The sequence below is a fragment of the Nicotiana attenuata genome, unplaced genomic scaffold, assembly GCF_001879085.1.
Source record: "Nicotiana attenuata strain UT unplaced genomic scaffold, NIATTr2, whole genome shotgun sequence".
In the NCBI taxonomy this organism is placed as follows: domain Eukaryota; kingdom Viridiplantae; phylum Streptophyta; class Magnoliopsida; order Solanales; family Solanaceae; genus Nicotiana; species Nicotiana attenuata.
In genome coordinates this window covers 47,708-63,995 of record NW_017673022.1, presented here as the reverse complement: position 1 = coordinate 63,995, position 16,288 = coordinate 47,708, and the positions used below count along the sequence as shown (strand labels likewise).

Below are 16,288 nucleotides of genomic sequence, written 5' to 3'. Positions count from 1 at the left end.
CCTTGATTACTTATCAAATAAATTGAATATTCTTTAAGAACTTTTTCTCACGATCTTATTAGCTCATTGAATCCATAGTACGTCTTAGATACTAGGTTCGCAATTAAATATTTACACACATTTAATAGATTTTTTTAATATAAATATGGAGTCTAAGCAAAAGCTATCGGGTTCATCCAACCGGTAAGCAATACTTTACTTCCGCCCCTACTAGCCAGAGGCGGATCCAAGATTTGAAATTTATAGATTCCTACTGTAATCTCAAATTAATATACATTAACAACTGGATTCACAGTTAGATATTTATAAATATTTAGTGGATTTCGTAATAGAAATACATTATCTATAGAAAAGCTACTAGGTTTCCGAAAATTCATATACAATACTCAAGGGCGTACTTGGGGGGGGGGGGGGGGAGTTCCAGGGGCACGTGAACCCATGCTCCCCTCCCTAAATCATGTATAGTAGTGTTATATTTGTTCAAAAATATTTAAATGTATGCATGTGCACTCATGCTCAAAGTATTATATGATGTGATGGTTATTAGGTGTACCTTTCTAGGTGAGGTTGTGAATTCAAATCTTATATCAATCTTATTGTTTTTTCCTCTTTTTTTTTTAGAACTAGACGCCCACGTGGGATGGGCGTGTCTGGCGTCACTTTTTGGATAGTAATTACGCACTTTTTCTTTTATTTCTTTAATTGTTGGTTTATTCTTTCAAAATTTTCACACATTAAAATTCCTATTCTTTTTTTGTCGTTGTAAAATCTTATATGATTAAACATAATATGTATTTTAAAACTCGTAATAGTGTATGATGTAGCATATAGTCAATGTGTTCAACTGATCCCAATATTTTCAACATGGAAAATAGATATATATATATATATATATATATATATATGTAAGAAAATTACTATTTTTAAAGAAAAAACTAATTGAACTTATATTCCAAATGTGTAATGAGTAAGAACTAAAGGTTGAACCCTTAAAATTTATAATCTGAAGCACTTCTTCTTAATAGTGCATCCGCTAAAATCCTGGATCCGCCTCTGACAATACTCTAGATCCACCACCGGTGCTTGCAACGCCTTCTCTTCCTCCGTTGCTTAGTTGATACTGCAAGAATTCTGCGGACTTTCCACTTTGGAAATTAATGTCTTTGGTAATTTAGAATTTACAAGCATATGTTCTTGTTACACTGAACGTTTAGAAAAGATTTACAATGTTTAAGGCATAAAACTTGAACTTTATAAAAATAAAAAAAAGTAAGAACTTGAACTTTAAAAAATAAAGTAAGATTTTTTTTTTTTTGAAAATATAGTCGTCAAAATATGTATTTGGTAGTGTATATCTCATATTTAAGAACAAAACCGATAAATAACCGAAAAACCGACAAAAACCGACAAAAACCGAATCGATAAAACCGACTTAATTGGTTTGGTTTGGTTCCAATATTTGAAAAATCGACTTACTTGGTTTGGTTTCTTTTTAGGGAAAAACCGACCCAAACCGAACCATGAACACCCCTAGCTGCAACAGGGACCGTTCCAGCATAATATATTGGAGATCAGTGCACCTGTGTATGCTCTTCCAGCATATTATGCTGGAACTCCAACACGCGGAAAGTTCCAGCATAATATACTGGAGATTGGAGCACCTGTGTATGAACTTCCAGCATATTATGCTGGACCGGCATATTATACTGGAACTCCAGTATATTATGCTGGAGTTCCAGTACACTTATGCTGGAACTCCATTATAATATACTGGAGTTCCAGCATACTTATGCTGGAACTCTATTATAATATACTGGAGTTCCAGTATACTTATGCTGGAACTCCAGTATATTATGCTGGAGTATTTTCTGAATTTTGAACAGTGTTTTCGTTCAGATTTATCTTTACATGAAAAGTGGCTAAATTTCAATTACTTTTAAAATTGTGGCTATATTTGAATGACCACTTATAAATCTGGCTATTTTTGAATTTCTCCCTTTAGCCTTTGCCTAGATCAACTTTTGCTAATTGCAAGTACGAATGTACCGTGTTTCTTTCTATTATATTGGGCTTTTAACACCTAAACTTTCTAGATAGAAAGGTAAAAATTGCACGGGATATTCTATCTGGTCGCCCTCATTTAATTTATATCAACTTTTTAAAAAAGTTTTAATCTGTACCCACTTTTTAAACAACATCTTTCTCCTCCTCCTCCTCCTCCTCCTCCTCCTCCTCCTCCTCCTTCTTCTTCTTCTTCTTCTTCGGGTGACAATGATTTCATATGGTGGTTATGAATATATTTTAATGTAGTTTATGATGTTTTACGATGGTGAGCTGTTATGACATTTTATTTTTTTACTATTGCTTAAGGTTTCTTCTTCTTATTTTTCTTAATTGCAAATGGGTTCATGTTGTTTTGACAAATTGATGATTGGGGTTTGTTCCTGATGATATTTGGAGCCTATGTTTCAAATTTGAGCTCATTTGAAGTAGATTTAGGTATTAAATCGTATATTGGATTGTTATAATTTGAAGAACAAATCGTATATTGGATTGTTATAATTTGAAGAACAAATTTTCGTTTCTGGGCAATTTTCACTTCTGATTTATTGGCCTTTTAAGTGAATGAAAACGTTTGTTGCACTTCAGACTTTTTGGCCTTAAGTGCATCTGAAGTGCAATTTTTCAATTCAAACTTATTGGCCTTAAGTGTAGCAAAACGTTTGTTGCACTTCAGACCTTTTGGCCTTAAGTGCATCTGAAGTGCTCACTTCAGACTTATTGGCCTTAAGTGCATGAAACTATTGGTTACACTTCAGACCAATTTGGCCTTAAGTGCCTCTGAAGTGAAAATTTTCATTTCAGAGTTATTGGCCTTAAGTGAATAAAAACGTTTGTTGCACTTCAGACCTTTTGGCCTTAAGTGCATCTGAAGTGCAATTTTTCACTTTAATCTTATTGGCCTTAAGTGCATCTGAAGTACAATTTTTCACTCCAGACTTATTAGCCTTAAGTACATGAAACCATTGGTTGCACTTCAGACTTATTTGGCCTTAAGTGCATTTGAAGTGCAACTTTTTCACTTCAGGCATTTTTTTTTATAACTTCAGACCCATAAGTCTGAAGTTGATCGTAAAGTGGGTACGCTTGCAAACTTTTTTGCAAATTGGGTATAGGTTCAATTGTGATCCCAAAACCGGGTATAGATGCAAAAGCCCCGATAGAAAGCTCTGAATCAAACACATACCCATCAATTAATATTATGAATTCTTTTAGTATTACTTTGTAGCAATTATGAATCTTTGCTTCATAGGCGTCCAATATTAAAGGTAAACCCAACCAGGATTTGGTTCTATTTTAGAATAATTTCTGTTAGTTTCGTCGTTGCTATCAAGATGTTTGACTTACAAAATGAACGAATAATAATCCAAATTAACTACTCCTATCCAATTAGAGCAAAATTGAATAAGATCAAGATCACAATGAAATACAACAATATTGATAGACCCTAGACTTTACCATGAATTACATTGCTGTCTTTATATTGTTTTATCTACATTGTATTCTTGTTTTATATTGAAAAATAAGATAGGAGAAATGTGGAAAATTTTCTGTGTATTACTTTCTGTGCAAGCTTATGTATTTATACAAGCTTATGTATAACCTAGTGCAAAGAAACTATAAAAGAAAATAAGAAAATCCTATACATCTGCAACAATTCTATTGGCTACGAAATAACCTACATAACAGAAATTGATTCCTTTACAATGACATGTCACACGTATGGAGCATGTGAAATTAGCTGCATTCATTTAATCTGGACGGCTCATAATTGACCTATCAACTTAACCGTCAACGTTCAAGGATGAGCACATGTCAATTTCCCTTTCACATTTTATGTCTCTCATTCTTTGTTAACTCCGAACTCAAATCATTTGTCGGAAACCTTAGAGACGTCTTCTTCATTATTCTTCTAAGAGAAACCATGAGAGTTAATGTGAGAATCAATTATATCAACATCCCTTCTCAAGTTGGAGGGGACGGAAGTAACACCTAACTTGGTAAGAGCAGAGTTATCAGCTGGTCCTGAGAGGGATTTGGTGAAGAGATCGGCGAGCTGTGACGAGGAAGGAACGTATGAGAGTGAACTTAGACCGGAAAGATACTGCTACCGAACAACATGACAGTCTAATTCCACGTCTTTGGTCCTTTCATGGAATACTAGATTTCGGGCAATATGAATCACCAATTTGCTATCGGAAAGGACATGAACCGGTATAGAAGGAGAGACAGACAAATCCTCAAGTAGTCGAGTTAGCCATGTCAACTTAGCTACAACTCAACGCATGGATCGATATTCCGCCTCAACGGACTTGTTTCTTCGATTTTCATGAAAAGGGTAACCCTCCTAGTGTAATATAAAAGCCACTGGCAAAGCGCCTGGATTTAGGGCAAGAAGCCTAGTCTGCATCGTAAAAAGCAACAAGCTTGAGAGAGGGATCTAAGTTCAAAATGATCCCCTGTCCAGGATCTGATCAGAGGTATCTTAGAAATCGAATAGCTGCCATATAATGTGAAAGTCGAGGACTTTGCATGTATTAGTTGAGCTTAAGCACAACAAAGGACAGGTCGGGCCTAGTGTGAGTCAAATAGTTCAGCTTGCCAAAAAGATGACGATGTACAGTTGGATTGGAAATCAAAGGACCCTCATCGCCAGTGAGGTTTGATGATGGCTCAAGAGGGGAGGAAACACAAAATGAATTGGAAACATAAAATTCACGGAATAAACCCAAGGTAAATTTTCTTTGACACACAATAATCCCCTATGCTTCCCTGAGAATTTCCATTCCTAGGAAATAATGTAAATTGCCCAAATCTTTTACAGATTATGTACTTAGAAATGACTTGAGTGCTGAAATTTCTTGAGAATCATTGCCACTAATAAGAATGTCGTCTACATATATTGCGACAATAGAAGTTAGATTCCCAGTGCGTTTAAATAATAAGGAATAGTCATTCATAAAGGAAGAATATCCTTTGAAACTTAAAGCACCTGCAAGCCGAGAATACCAATGTCGTGAAGCTTGCTTTAAGCCATAGGGAGACTTTCTGAGTAGATAGACATGGTTGGGACTTGGGGAAGACATTCCAGATGGAAATTTCATGTAGACTTCCTCTTGTAATCCCCATGTAGGAGCATTACTCACATCCAATTGATAGGTAGACCAGTCCTTCTTAGCTGCTATTGCCATTAAGCATCTGATAGTAGTCATTTGGACCACTGGTGAAGATGTGTCTGTATAGTATATTCCTTCCCTTTGAATGTCTCCCCTAACCACTAATCTAGCCTTGAGTCTATCTATTGATCTATCTGACTTATGCTTGACTTTGTAAACTCGTTTACAAGGTAAATCCTTATTCCCTTTAGGTAATAGCACCACATCCTAAGTATGATTCTCTTGTAGAGCTGCAATTTTTGAGTCTATGGCCTTTTGCCAACCAGGATGCATAGAGGCTTGAGAATAACTAACAGGCTCTTGCACTTCTGAGATGGACTGCATGATGTGTTGATTGTGTGCTGACGAGTCTCCAAAAGAGTAAATATTAGGCTTAGCAGGTTGTGCTAGACAAGAATCAGTAAACTTAGTGAGGAAAATGTTATTACAAATGTAATCCTTGAAGTGAGTTGGCCACTGAGTTTCTCTACTAGACCTTCTAGGTATAGGTGGAGTCAAGCTATTATTATGAGAGTTATTCCTAGGTTAATGAGAACTTGATGTGGGGCTATTTCTAGGTGAGTGGATGGTGTGCGGTGACTGAAAACTAGCTGGGATTGGGGAAGATGGGAAACTGTGGCTAGTTCCATTAGAACTAGGTGAACTGAAGGTGTAGGGTAGCTGATCAGTAGCAGGGATTGGAGAGTAAGGTGTGTCTACATTTGGTGATGAGGAAACTGGTGAAGAAATAGGTAAGTAGAATCTGTTGGAGAAGAGATAGGAAATATAGAATTTGGAGAAGAAGAGGTAGGATGAGAAGCAAAAGGATATCTATCCTTATAGAAATGTATATCTCGACATAACAATCCTCTTAGTGTCTAATTCCAACAATTTGTATCCATTTTGCCCTAAAGAATAGCCAAAAACACAAAAGCTTTTGCTCTTGGGTAAATTTACTTCTTCTATTAGACAAGGTAAACACATAACATAAATACCCAAAACTCTTGAGTTGATCATAAGATAGGGATATCTTAAACAACACAGAATAAGGTGTCATGCCTTTGAGAACCTTGGAAGGTAACCTGTTATCAAATAAATAGCAGTTAGTAAGCATTCTCCCTAATATGGAATGAGAATATGTGATTGAAACAAAAATGATATTGCAATCTCCCAAAGATGCATGTCTTTCCTCTCAACTATTCTATTTTGTTGAGGGGTTGTTACAATCAAGGTCATGAACAGGTTGAGAGAGAAGGAAGAAGAAGCTAGAACATGGGGAGGTAAGTTTAGTCCTAACTGCATGAAGTTGTATACTGCTTATTTGAAGGTAGCCAAGTTATGTACTGTTCATTTCAATGGTGAAACTGGCTATGAGGTTTCTGAGGGTGGTGATAGACATACTGTGAACCTAGTGGAGAAAAAATGCACTTGTAGATCCTGGCAGTTGACTGGAATCCTATGCCCTCATACCATCAGGGCACTAAAATACAAGAGAGAGGATCCAATGACTGAAATTAGTTGGTGGCACAGCAATGAAGCTTATTTGATGACATATAGGGCCAAGTTGATGCCAGTTAAAGGTGAAAAGTTCTGTAAAGTATTACCAGAACATGCTATGGACCCTCCTCCACTTGCCAAAACTGTTAGAAGGCCAAAAGTCAAAAGAAATAGGGAGAAGGATGAGGCTAACAAGAGACAAGGAGATTGGGCTGCATCAAGAAGGGGAACTAGAATGACATGCAACATTTGTGGCGAACTGGACTACAATTCAAGGACATGCAAGGTACTTGCTTCTTAACTTATCTTTGTTCTTATAGCATATTGTAGTTATTTAATATAAAGTTTTTCATTTTAATAGGTTGGTGCTGAAGGAAATGTTGAGGATGTTAGTTGTTCAGCCCCTCAACCAACTCAACCAACACAAGAAGGTGAACATGAAAGTGAATTTGTATTCATGCCTACACCAAGAGTTCCAAGACACCAAACAGAACCCTTTGGTGATGGTAGTAAGCATGAACATGACCCTGCTTTAATGCCTAAGATTATTTCTAAAGATCAAACACGACTACTGATGAGGCAGCAACAATTGACCTTAGAAGGAACAAGAGTCATCTCTTTCAGAGGAGATCATACTGGTGTCAGTTATCGCACTAATCTTCCTTACTCACCTACTAAGCTCACTTGGTAAGGCAAAGAAGTTGTGACTGGAAATCAATTGGAAGTGGCAAGACAAAAGAAAGTCGGGAAGTTGAAGTGTAGGACACTCAATGGGAACTTACAAATCTAGGAATCTTGGTTATTGTATGTAGTTGCAAATCTGGGAACTCACAGAGCCCATTTGTTTTGATGTTTTGGTTTGTACTGTAATATTACAGCAATGCTGTTTGATTTAGTAGTTGTTTTGTAAACATGTTTTGATGGCTGGACAGTGTTGTTTTGTAGAAACAGTACTGATATTTTAATATTACAGCAGTACTAATATTTTACAGCAGTTTAGTTATTTTGTTTCAGCTGTTTTGACAGTGTTTTTTCTGCAAATTTGGACAGTGTTTTGTTTACAGCAGTGTTTTGCAAATCTGGAGAGTTTGGACAGTTTTTTGTTTACAGCAGTGTTTTGCAAATCTAGACAGTTTGGACAGTGTTTTTTTTTGCAAATCTGGACAGTTTTGGACTGTTGTTTACAACAGCATTTTTTTTTTTTTGCAAATCTGGACAGTTTAATATTACAGTAGTATTTTTTTAATAAATCTGGACAATTTAGTGGTCTTGGCACTAAAATAGATTCATACGTGGAGTCAACAACAATCAATTATCATTGTCCAAATAAAACAACAACAAGAAGCCCCCTTGTTCAACTTAATTGCAGTATGCTAGTTATCTCTTATGTTATTTTTACCATAATGCTCCTGCAGTCATGCTTACTATCTTGATAGTTGATACTAGAGCATAAAACAAGAACAAGTTCTTGAAGTAACAGAAGAATAACCTGCATTCTAGTTCTGTCCCACAAATGGTTGAAGAAGAAATATTGATACCATCACTTTGAAGAGTTGGAAACATACTACAACATACCACAACATACTAAACATACATAGATTAACTTCATCACCCCTATAACTAAACCAAAATACTACAACAACATACATTCACTTCATCATCCCTACGACAACCAAAGAAAATAATAAAGCCCATGAAACCAAAATGATATTTCTCATCTTCTTCACTTTGACCTCTAACTTACTAGCTTTTTCAGCTTCCACAAGTTGAAATTGCTCCATTTCGTCAAGTTTCATCTTCAAAGTATGCCTTTCAACCGTCATAACATCTTCCATTTCATCAAACAAGTTCTTAGAGCCCCTTTGAACCATTGTAGCTTGTTCCATGAGGTAAACTTTATTCCTCAAATTGTTCCTCTCAACCTTAGCAACATCAAGTTTAGTTTTTAAATCTTTGATCACCACCACTGCTTGACGAGGGAGCTCTTCGTCAATTCATTCAAAATACCCACCAGAACTAACCTACACTATTATTAGAATTTACAACAGTTCTTGTTTTGTACATAAACAATAAAAATCAAGAACGACCTAACTCGACAAAAGAAGATGAATCCCATAAATCGACCAAAAATAAAATAAATTCAAAATACCTTGGATCTTGGACATTTGAAGAACCTTCTCCCATCATTGGCGTTTGACCAAGGTGTCAAATATAGCGCAATCAATCCGTAATGACACCTTCTTGCATATTGAATTTCATGCGCATTCACAGATAAATCAGACATTGAGCAGAAATTTGGAGATTTGAGCAGAAATTTGGAAATTTGAGCAAAAATTGGAGCAGAAATTTTGAAGGGAAATTGGGTCTAGGAAGAAATTGGATTTTTGTTATGAAATGGGGTTTGGAGGTAGGGTTACGGCCAGATCTTTGTTTGGAAATGGGTTTCAGAGCGGGTTTAGAAGGCTGTCCGCTTATGTGGCTGCCATGTCACAACTACGTGGATGCCATGTAGGATTAAAATGGCTTGTGCTGTGCTAACGGGGAGGATATTTTTGGCCCAATTTACTAACGGGGGACAAAAGTAAGCTATATAGCATAGTTTAGAGATATTTTTGGACCTTTTCCGAAATCAAAACACATGTGTTCAGAAGCCCTTGAATCTATTATCCAAGTGCTAGAAAAAAAAACTGAAAAACAAGATCTAGAATATTTCACAATTGTACCAGCAACTGCATTTGCATTCCCTTCTGAATTTGAACTCCCTGAATCTAAAACTTTGACCTGCTTAACCAACTGTATCAATTGAGAAAACTGGTCCTTAGATAAATGCTGTTCCAATGCATCTTTATAATTGTTATTAGCATCTCCCCCCTGTTCCTATGAGAAAGCCCACATTGCTTCTGATGGATCCTTGTCCTGTTTTCCCATTTGTGAACTCAAAATTTTCAAGAAAACCTATAATTCTGTAGCAATCTGCCACTGAATGTCTTGTTTTATTGCAGTAAGTACAAGACACATTAGGGTTAAACTTTGATTACTTTGCCTTAGCAGTAGATAACTTTGGGTTTGGATTCCCAGATCTCTGAAAAACACTTTGGTTCTTTTGAAACTGTGTTGTGAGTCTTTGTTTTCCATTCTTTTATGGAAAACTACCTTGATTTGGAAAATTCCCTTGGTTGCCTACCATGAAAGCTGAAGAATCAGAAGAGATTAGAGGATTAGCATATATCTCTCTTTGATTCTCATCTTGAAGGATGAGTGAATAGGCATGGTTGATACTTGGCAGAGGATTCATCATCAAGATGTTTTCCCGAATTTGACCATAGTAGCCCATGAGGAATTGAATCAACCTCTCATCCTCTTGTGATTTCTCCAACAATTGCTTTCCATCACTCAACAAGTACAATTGCACTTCATGTTTGATTTTAATGAATCTAGCTAGTTCATCCCATAAATGTTTTAGTTTGGTGAAGTAAGTTGCTATGTCGTTTGTTCCCTGTGGTGATAATTCATGTAATTTCTTCTGTAGGTGATATAACTTTTCACCAATGGATTGTCCAAATTTGTGCTCAAGGCTAGTCCACAGATCCCTTGCAGCTTTGGAATAAATAAAACTATCTCCAATGTCTTTGGACAATGAATTCAATAACCAAGAGGTGACCATGTCATTGCACGTACTCCATGGTTGATGGTCCTTTGAAGTGACAGCACGAACTGGGCAGCTTCCGTTGATAAATCTTAGCTTGTTCTTTGTTGAAAGGGCTATCAATACAGACCTCCTCCAACCTTGAAAACCTTTGCCATGAAAGACTGCATTCACTAGACTCATCCCAGGACCATCTGAGGAGTGAAGGAAATAGGGGCGATTTGGGTCAAGATTGACTCCATTTCCAGCAACAGCCGGAGCTATAGAGGTTTCAGCGACATTAGGCATGATGAAATAGTTGAATTAGTGGCAGAAAATTAAAAAAGAAGAATTGATTTCTTCAGAATCAAGCTACTTCTCTAATACCATAAGATAGGAGAAATGTGAAAAAATTTCTGTGTATTACTTTTTGTGCAAGCTTATGTATTTATACAAGCTTATGTATAACCTAGTGCAAAGAAACTATATAAGAAAGTAAGAAAATCATATACATCTGCTACAATTATATTTGCTAAGTAATAACCTACATAACAGAAATTGATTCCTTTACAATGACATGTCACACGTATGGAGCATGTGAAATTAGCTGCATTCATTTAATCTGGACGGCTCATAATTAATCTATCAACTTAGCCATCAACGTTCAAGGATGAGCCACGTGTCAATTTTCCTTTCACATTTTATGTCTCTTATTCTTTGTTAACTCCGAACTCAAGTTATTTATCGGAAACCTAGAGACGTCTTCTTCATTCTTGTGAGAGAAACCATGAGAGTTAATGTGAGAATTAATTATCTCAACATATATATTCTTTCTTGTCTATAATTTATACAAATAACAATGCAAGTTACACCATAAATAATAACACATGTTACATAATCTGTTTAGAGCCTAGTACTAAAAATCAAATGTTACATTAGTAATAATAATAATAATAATAATAATAATAATAATAATAATAATAATAATAATAATAATAATAATAATAATAATAATAAGTTGTAGATATATAATTAAGTTTGCCTATCTTCAAACCAAACTAGCCTTAAAGACAAACAAAAAAGTAGTCTTTTATAGAAAAGAAGTTGTGAATCAAGAAGGAAGGATTGAGAGGTTAATGTTTTACGTGAGAAGTAGAGGCTGTGGATATAACTGAAAATTGTGGGAGGGATTGGAAAGGTGGGGTCGTCGTCTTATCACAATTGTAAGAATGAGAGGAACAGAAAGCATAGTAGGATGAGTAGAAAAAGAAAGACACAGTTTCTTTTATATCATCTGCCAAATTTCCTGAACAAGGCACCACCAAATGGCTAGTTTGGTTGCAGTTCAACACAAACAGCCTTCTTTTGCTGTCCTCCCTTCTTCCCATTCTGACTTCAATGGTGCCAAATTGATCTCCTCTCTTCAGGTACTTTTATACCCACTAATTACCCCTTTTGAGTTCAGTTGCTAGCTGCTTTTAATTACATAGTCTATTTATCTGCTGTGCTTTCAAGAAGATTATAAAAATATTTTAATTTATGTGTCATAGTTTGATTGGCTATGTAATTTCAGAAAATAAGAAATACTTTCAACTATAACATTTGTGTTGCCATAAGTATTTTTTTTTATTTTTTTTGAAGCTTAACATGCTAACTTTTCAATAATAACAAGTTTAAATTAAATTGTTTTCTATTCCTTTTGGAAGGGATGAAAAAGGAAATGAAAATGAAAGGGGGGTGGGGGAGTATTTTTTGGTGGACATTAGGTTATAATTTAATTAATTAATGTGACAATGTTTTCTTGCCTCTTTAAGGTGATCTTTGGTTTTGGCAAGATAAGAAGAGTGAGTATTGATTACTGACAAGAAAGTAGAAACTGGTGCATTATGAGTTGACTGGTTGGTTTACTAATTTTATATGGTTGTAGTTTAAGAGGAAACCATGCCAGCCAAAAGGAGCATTGCATGTTACTGCATCAAGTGCCAAGAAGATCCTTATAATGGGAGGCACTCGATTTATTGGTGTCTTTCTATCCAGACTTCTTGTAAAAGAAGGCCATCAGGTAACCAGTGCAGCCCAAAGTTCAAATCATTTTTGGACTTGTTGGTGTTTAAATTCACAATCTTCCAATGTTTCAGGTTACTCTGTTCACAAGAGGAAAAGCTCCCATCTCTCAACAATTACCAGGTGAATCAGACCAGGATTATGCTGATTTTTCCTCCAAGGTATGTTGGATCTTTAAAGCTCTATAGTTTCTTTGTCCTCTTTTACATCTGTTATTTCTTGACTTGTTGAGTTACTCTTACTAATGAGATTTTTTCTTCTGCCTGCAGTTACTGCACTTGAAGGGTGACAGAATGGATTTCGATTTTGTCAAGACTAGTCTTTCTGCAGAGGGCTTTGATGTTGTGTACGACATAAATGGTAGTATTATTTTTCTTGTCCTTGCAAACAATTGTTTCTAGCACGAGTGTGTTTCCCTTTTTTGGCCTCTTGTTCATGAATTGTTCTTTGTTATTCAGGACGAGAAGCAGTAGAAGTGGAACCAATATTGGATGCATTACCTAATCTAGAACAGTAAGCTATGAATCTTCTTATAATACATATCATGAACTGTTTGCCTTGAGGATGGATTTCTGAATTGATTCCGTACCAGGACGATATATGATTTCCATTTTTAAGGAGGATATGATGTGTAGGCCTTTATCTTCTGAATCTTGCATTGTCAAGAATAACGAAACTAGAATAAAAGAAGAAAGACGTCAAAAGTCAAAACTACACAGACAATGAGACAGCATTCTTCTTTTTCTGAAACGCTGGTGGATATAATGATATGGATTAATGGTTTTTCTTGTAAAAAAACTTAAAATTGTAAAATAGAACTGAAGCTGCACAATCTCTTCCATTAAGGTACAAAGGTATAAATTTGATGCAATGATACACTTCAACAGTTTTTCTGCAGCTATCCTTCATTACTATTATACTATTAGCTTGAGAAATTTTCCTAAATTTGCTCATGAATTGCTGGAATTCATATGGAATAATCGCTCTTGACTTCGTAATTGTGATGTTTCTTGCTATCTGATCATCTTAATTTCGCTATAAACCTCAGGTACATATACTGCTCTTCAGCTGGTGTATACCTCAAAACTGATTATTTACCACATTTTGAGGTCAGTATAGTAGCATATGATTATATTTTGAGCTTATTTTCAGTCTCCTTGTCATACTACATAGTTAAGAGGAATAGGAAAACCTCCATGTGTCGTCAGCACATGGCTGTGATTTTGCTTAGTAGACACACTTAAAAGCAACTTTTGTGCTCAAACAAGGAGGAGTTTTTCTCAGGAAATTAAAAATAATGTTCAACTGGACGCACTTACATGTTTCTTATTATTGAACTGTGGATATTAGACTCCATGATTTATTCCTCTCAGATATGTAATAGATAGCAGTTTAGCTGCTCTGTTCAATTTCTGTTTCCTTTCCATAGTTTTTCTTTTCTCTAAGCTTATGAAAACTTCTTGCCCCGTGTCAACAGGCTGATGCAGTTGACCCAAAGAGCAGGCATAAAGGAAAGCTTGAGACAGAGAGCTTGTTAGAATCACGAGGTGTTAATTGGACTTCTGTAAGGCCTGTTTATATTTATGGGCCACTTAACTATAATCCAGTTGAAGAGTGGTTCTTCCACCGACTGAAAGCTGGTCGCCCAATTCCAATTCCTAACTCAGGGCTGCAAATAACTCAACTTGGACATGTGAAGGTTAGCCAGCACATATTGGAAGAGTAGTTCAGATTCTGTAAATTTGAAATTATGTCACTTTTTCTAGTGTTAGCTTTGAACAATACTGTCACTTTAGAAGTTCCACAAGGGCCGTGTTTGCTTAGGTGTCTTAAGTCCTCAATATTCAAAAGTGGCCCCCATTTAGTAGAAACCAGGAAATGTCTTTTCAAAGAGTAGGACCAACATACTCTTGGTCCACTTTTAGGCAATACTGGCACTTGAGTTAAACCGCATGTAAATATGAGCTTACTAATAGAGTGTTGCTGCAAAATCGTCTCAAATAAGGATGACGACTGTTTCTACAAGATAAAAAGGTTTGCTTTTGGTTGGATATTGGCAGGATCTTGCAACGGCTTTTATAAAGGTTCTTGGAAATGAGAAAGCAAGCAAGCAAGTATTTAACATATCCGGAGAGAAATATGTCACGTTTGATGGATTGGCTAAGGCTTGCGCCAAGGTAACTTTTTGTCAGTAATAGCTTATATTATTTGGAGTATCTCTGATGCTTTCTAATATACAGTATTTTGAGTCGCTGAATAATTCAATTCGAAAGGGGTTTACGGAGTTCCAACAAAATAAATAGTGAAATAAAAGTTCCATTCTGCTGATAACAATTGACTGTCCATGTTCTTTCTCCAGGCTGGCGGCTTCCCTGAACCCGAGATTGTTCACTACAACCCTAAGGAGTTTGACTTTGGCAAGAAGAAAGCGTTCCCATTCCGTGACCAGGTGAGCTGATTTCAGATTTTACCATTCATATTGAGGTCTTAGTCATTCATTATCCAAAAATCAAATTGATAATAATGACGATATGATGATACTAAATGAGTCACCAGTAAATGTCTCCATAAAGCTTATCCTAAAAGTTGCCAAGAACTATTTGTCTAATTATTATCGCTGCACCTCCATTTTATCTTAACTGAATTTTTTTTAGCATTGTGGATTCTATCAAGGTTTAGTCCCCTGTGGATTAAGTATAAATAAGCATTATCAGCTAAAACCTCTGTTTTTGATGTATATATTTGCAAAAGAAACACTTAATAGTAAAAGAAAGAGTTGTGAAGTTGTAGTTGTCTGTTTGATATGATATGTGGCATGTATGTATGTCTTTTCAAAAGTGTTGAAATTTTAAATATGAATGCAGCATTTCTTTGCATCGGTGGAAAAGGCAAAGGCTGTGCTAGGTTGGAAGCCAGAATTTGGGCTGGTGGAAGGTTTGACAGACTCTTACAACCTAGATTTTGGTAGGGGAACCTTCAGGAAAGAAGCTGATTTCTCTACAGATGATCTCATTCTAGGAAAGAATTAGTTCTCCACACCTACGCTTTCTGCTTTCATATTTTTTCAAATTTTGGCTTCTTGCTTTTCCTCCAACAACTCATTAGTGCCCAAATGAATGAGAAACGTATTGCCATTTTGCCTTCAATTAGTGTTGTGCTATGCTTATATAAATCATTGTAAATTGTAATGTAAAATGGCAAGCTGTTTATGCAACACTTTGAATTCAAAAGGAAAATGGGTGACATTATTGGGAATATAACATTCATAATTTTTAAAATGTATGAATATTTTTAGAAGAATTAACCTAAATAGCTGCACATCTATTTATGTAACAATCCCTATTTTTTTATCATGTTTTTTAGTTGCTGAAATCACTTAAAATACTTGTATTCCATAAGATTTTAACGGACACTATATCGATTATTAACGAGGTGTTTAGTGCACCTTTCATTGACATTTTATTTGATGAGTTATTATATTAGCTATCTTCCTTTTTATACCCTTAGAGGTTGTTTGGTTCACATGCTAGTTTTGCGTAAATTATACTCCCTCTGTTTTCATTTATGTGACTCTATTTGATTGAACACGGAGTTTAAGAAAAAAAGAGAAACTTTTAAATTTCTGGTGTAAAATAAGGCACATATATATTGTGAGTTATAAATCATTGTATAAAAGTAAATTGTTTTCAAATATGAAAATGGTCATTCATTTTGGCACAAAATAAAAAAAAAAAATAGGTTCACATGAATTGAAACGAAGGGAGTAATACAAAGATTGTTTCCTCGAAGATTAATAATGAAGAGATTGTAATGCAACGAATATTAATAATATGATTAGCTAATATGTGGTTATTAATAAAGGAATTGCTATACAGTCAGAGTTCTC

General features: G+C 35.5%; 1 protein-coding gene across 1 annotated transcript; it reads left to right on the top strand.

Annotated features, from left to right (window-relative positions):
• The first annotated feature begins 11,589 nt into the window (after positions 1 to 11,589).
• Positions 11,590 to 15,657, top strand: LOC109215217 (chloroplast stem-loop binding protein of 41 kDa b, chloroplastic). Its single transcript, XM_019379237.1, has 10 exons — positions 11,590 to 11,765; positions 12,266 to 12,400; positions 12,477 to 12,563; positions 12,672 to 12,762; positions 12,861 to 12,915; positions 13,451 to 13,511; positions 13,880 to 14,101; positions 14,463 to 14,579; positions 14,762 to 14,851; positions 15,267 to 15,657. The coding sequence occupies exons 1-10, from the start codon at positions 11,664 to 11,666 to the stop codon at positions 15,429 to 15,431; spliced, it is 1,125 nt and encodes a 374-aa protein (XP_019234782.1). The 5' UTR covers positions 11,590 to 11,663; the 3' UTR covers positions 15,432 to 15,657.
• The last annotated feature ends 631 nt before the right edge of the window (positions 15,658 to 16,288 follow it).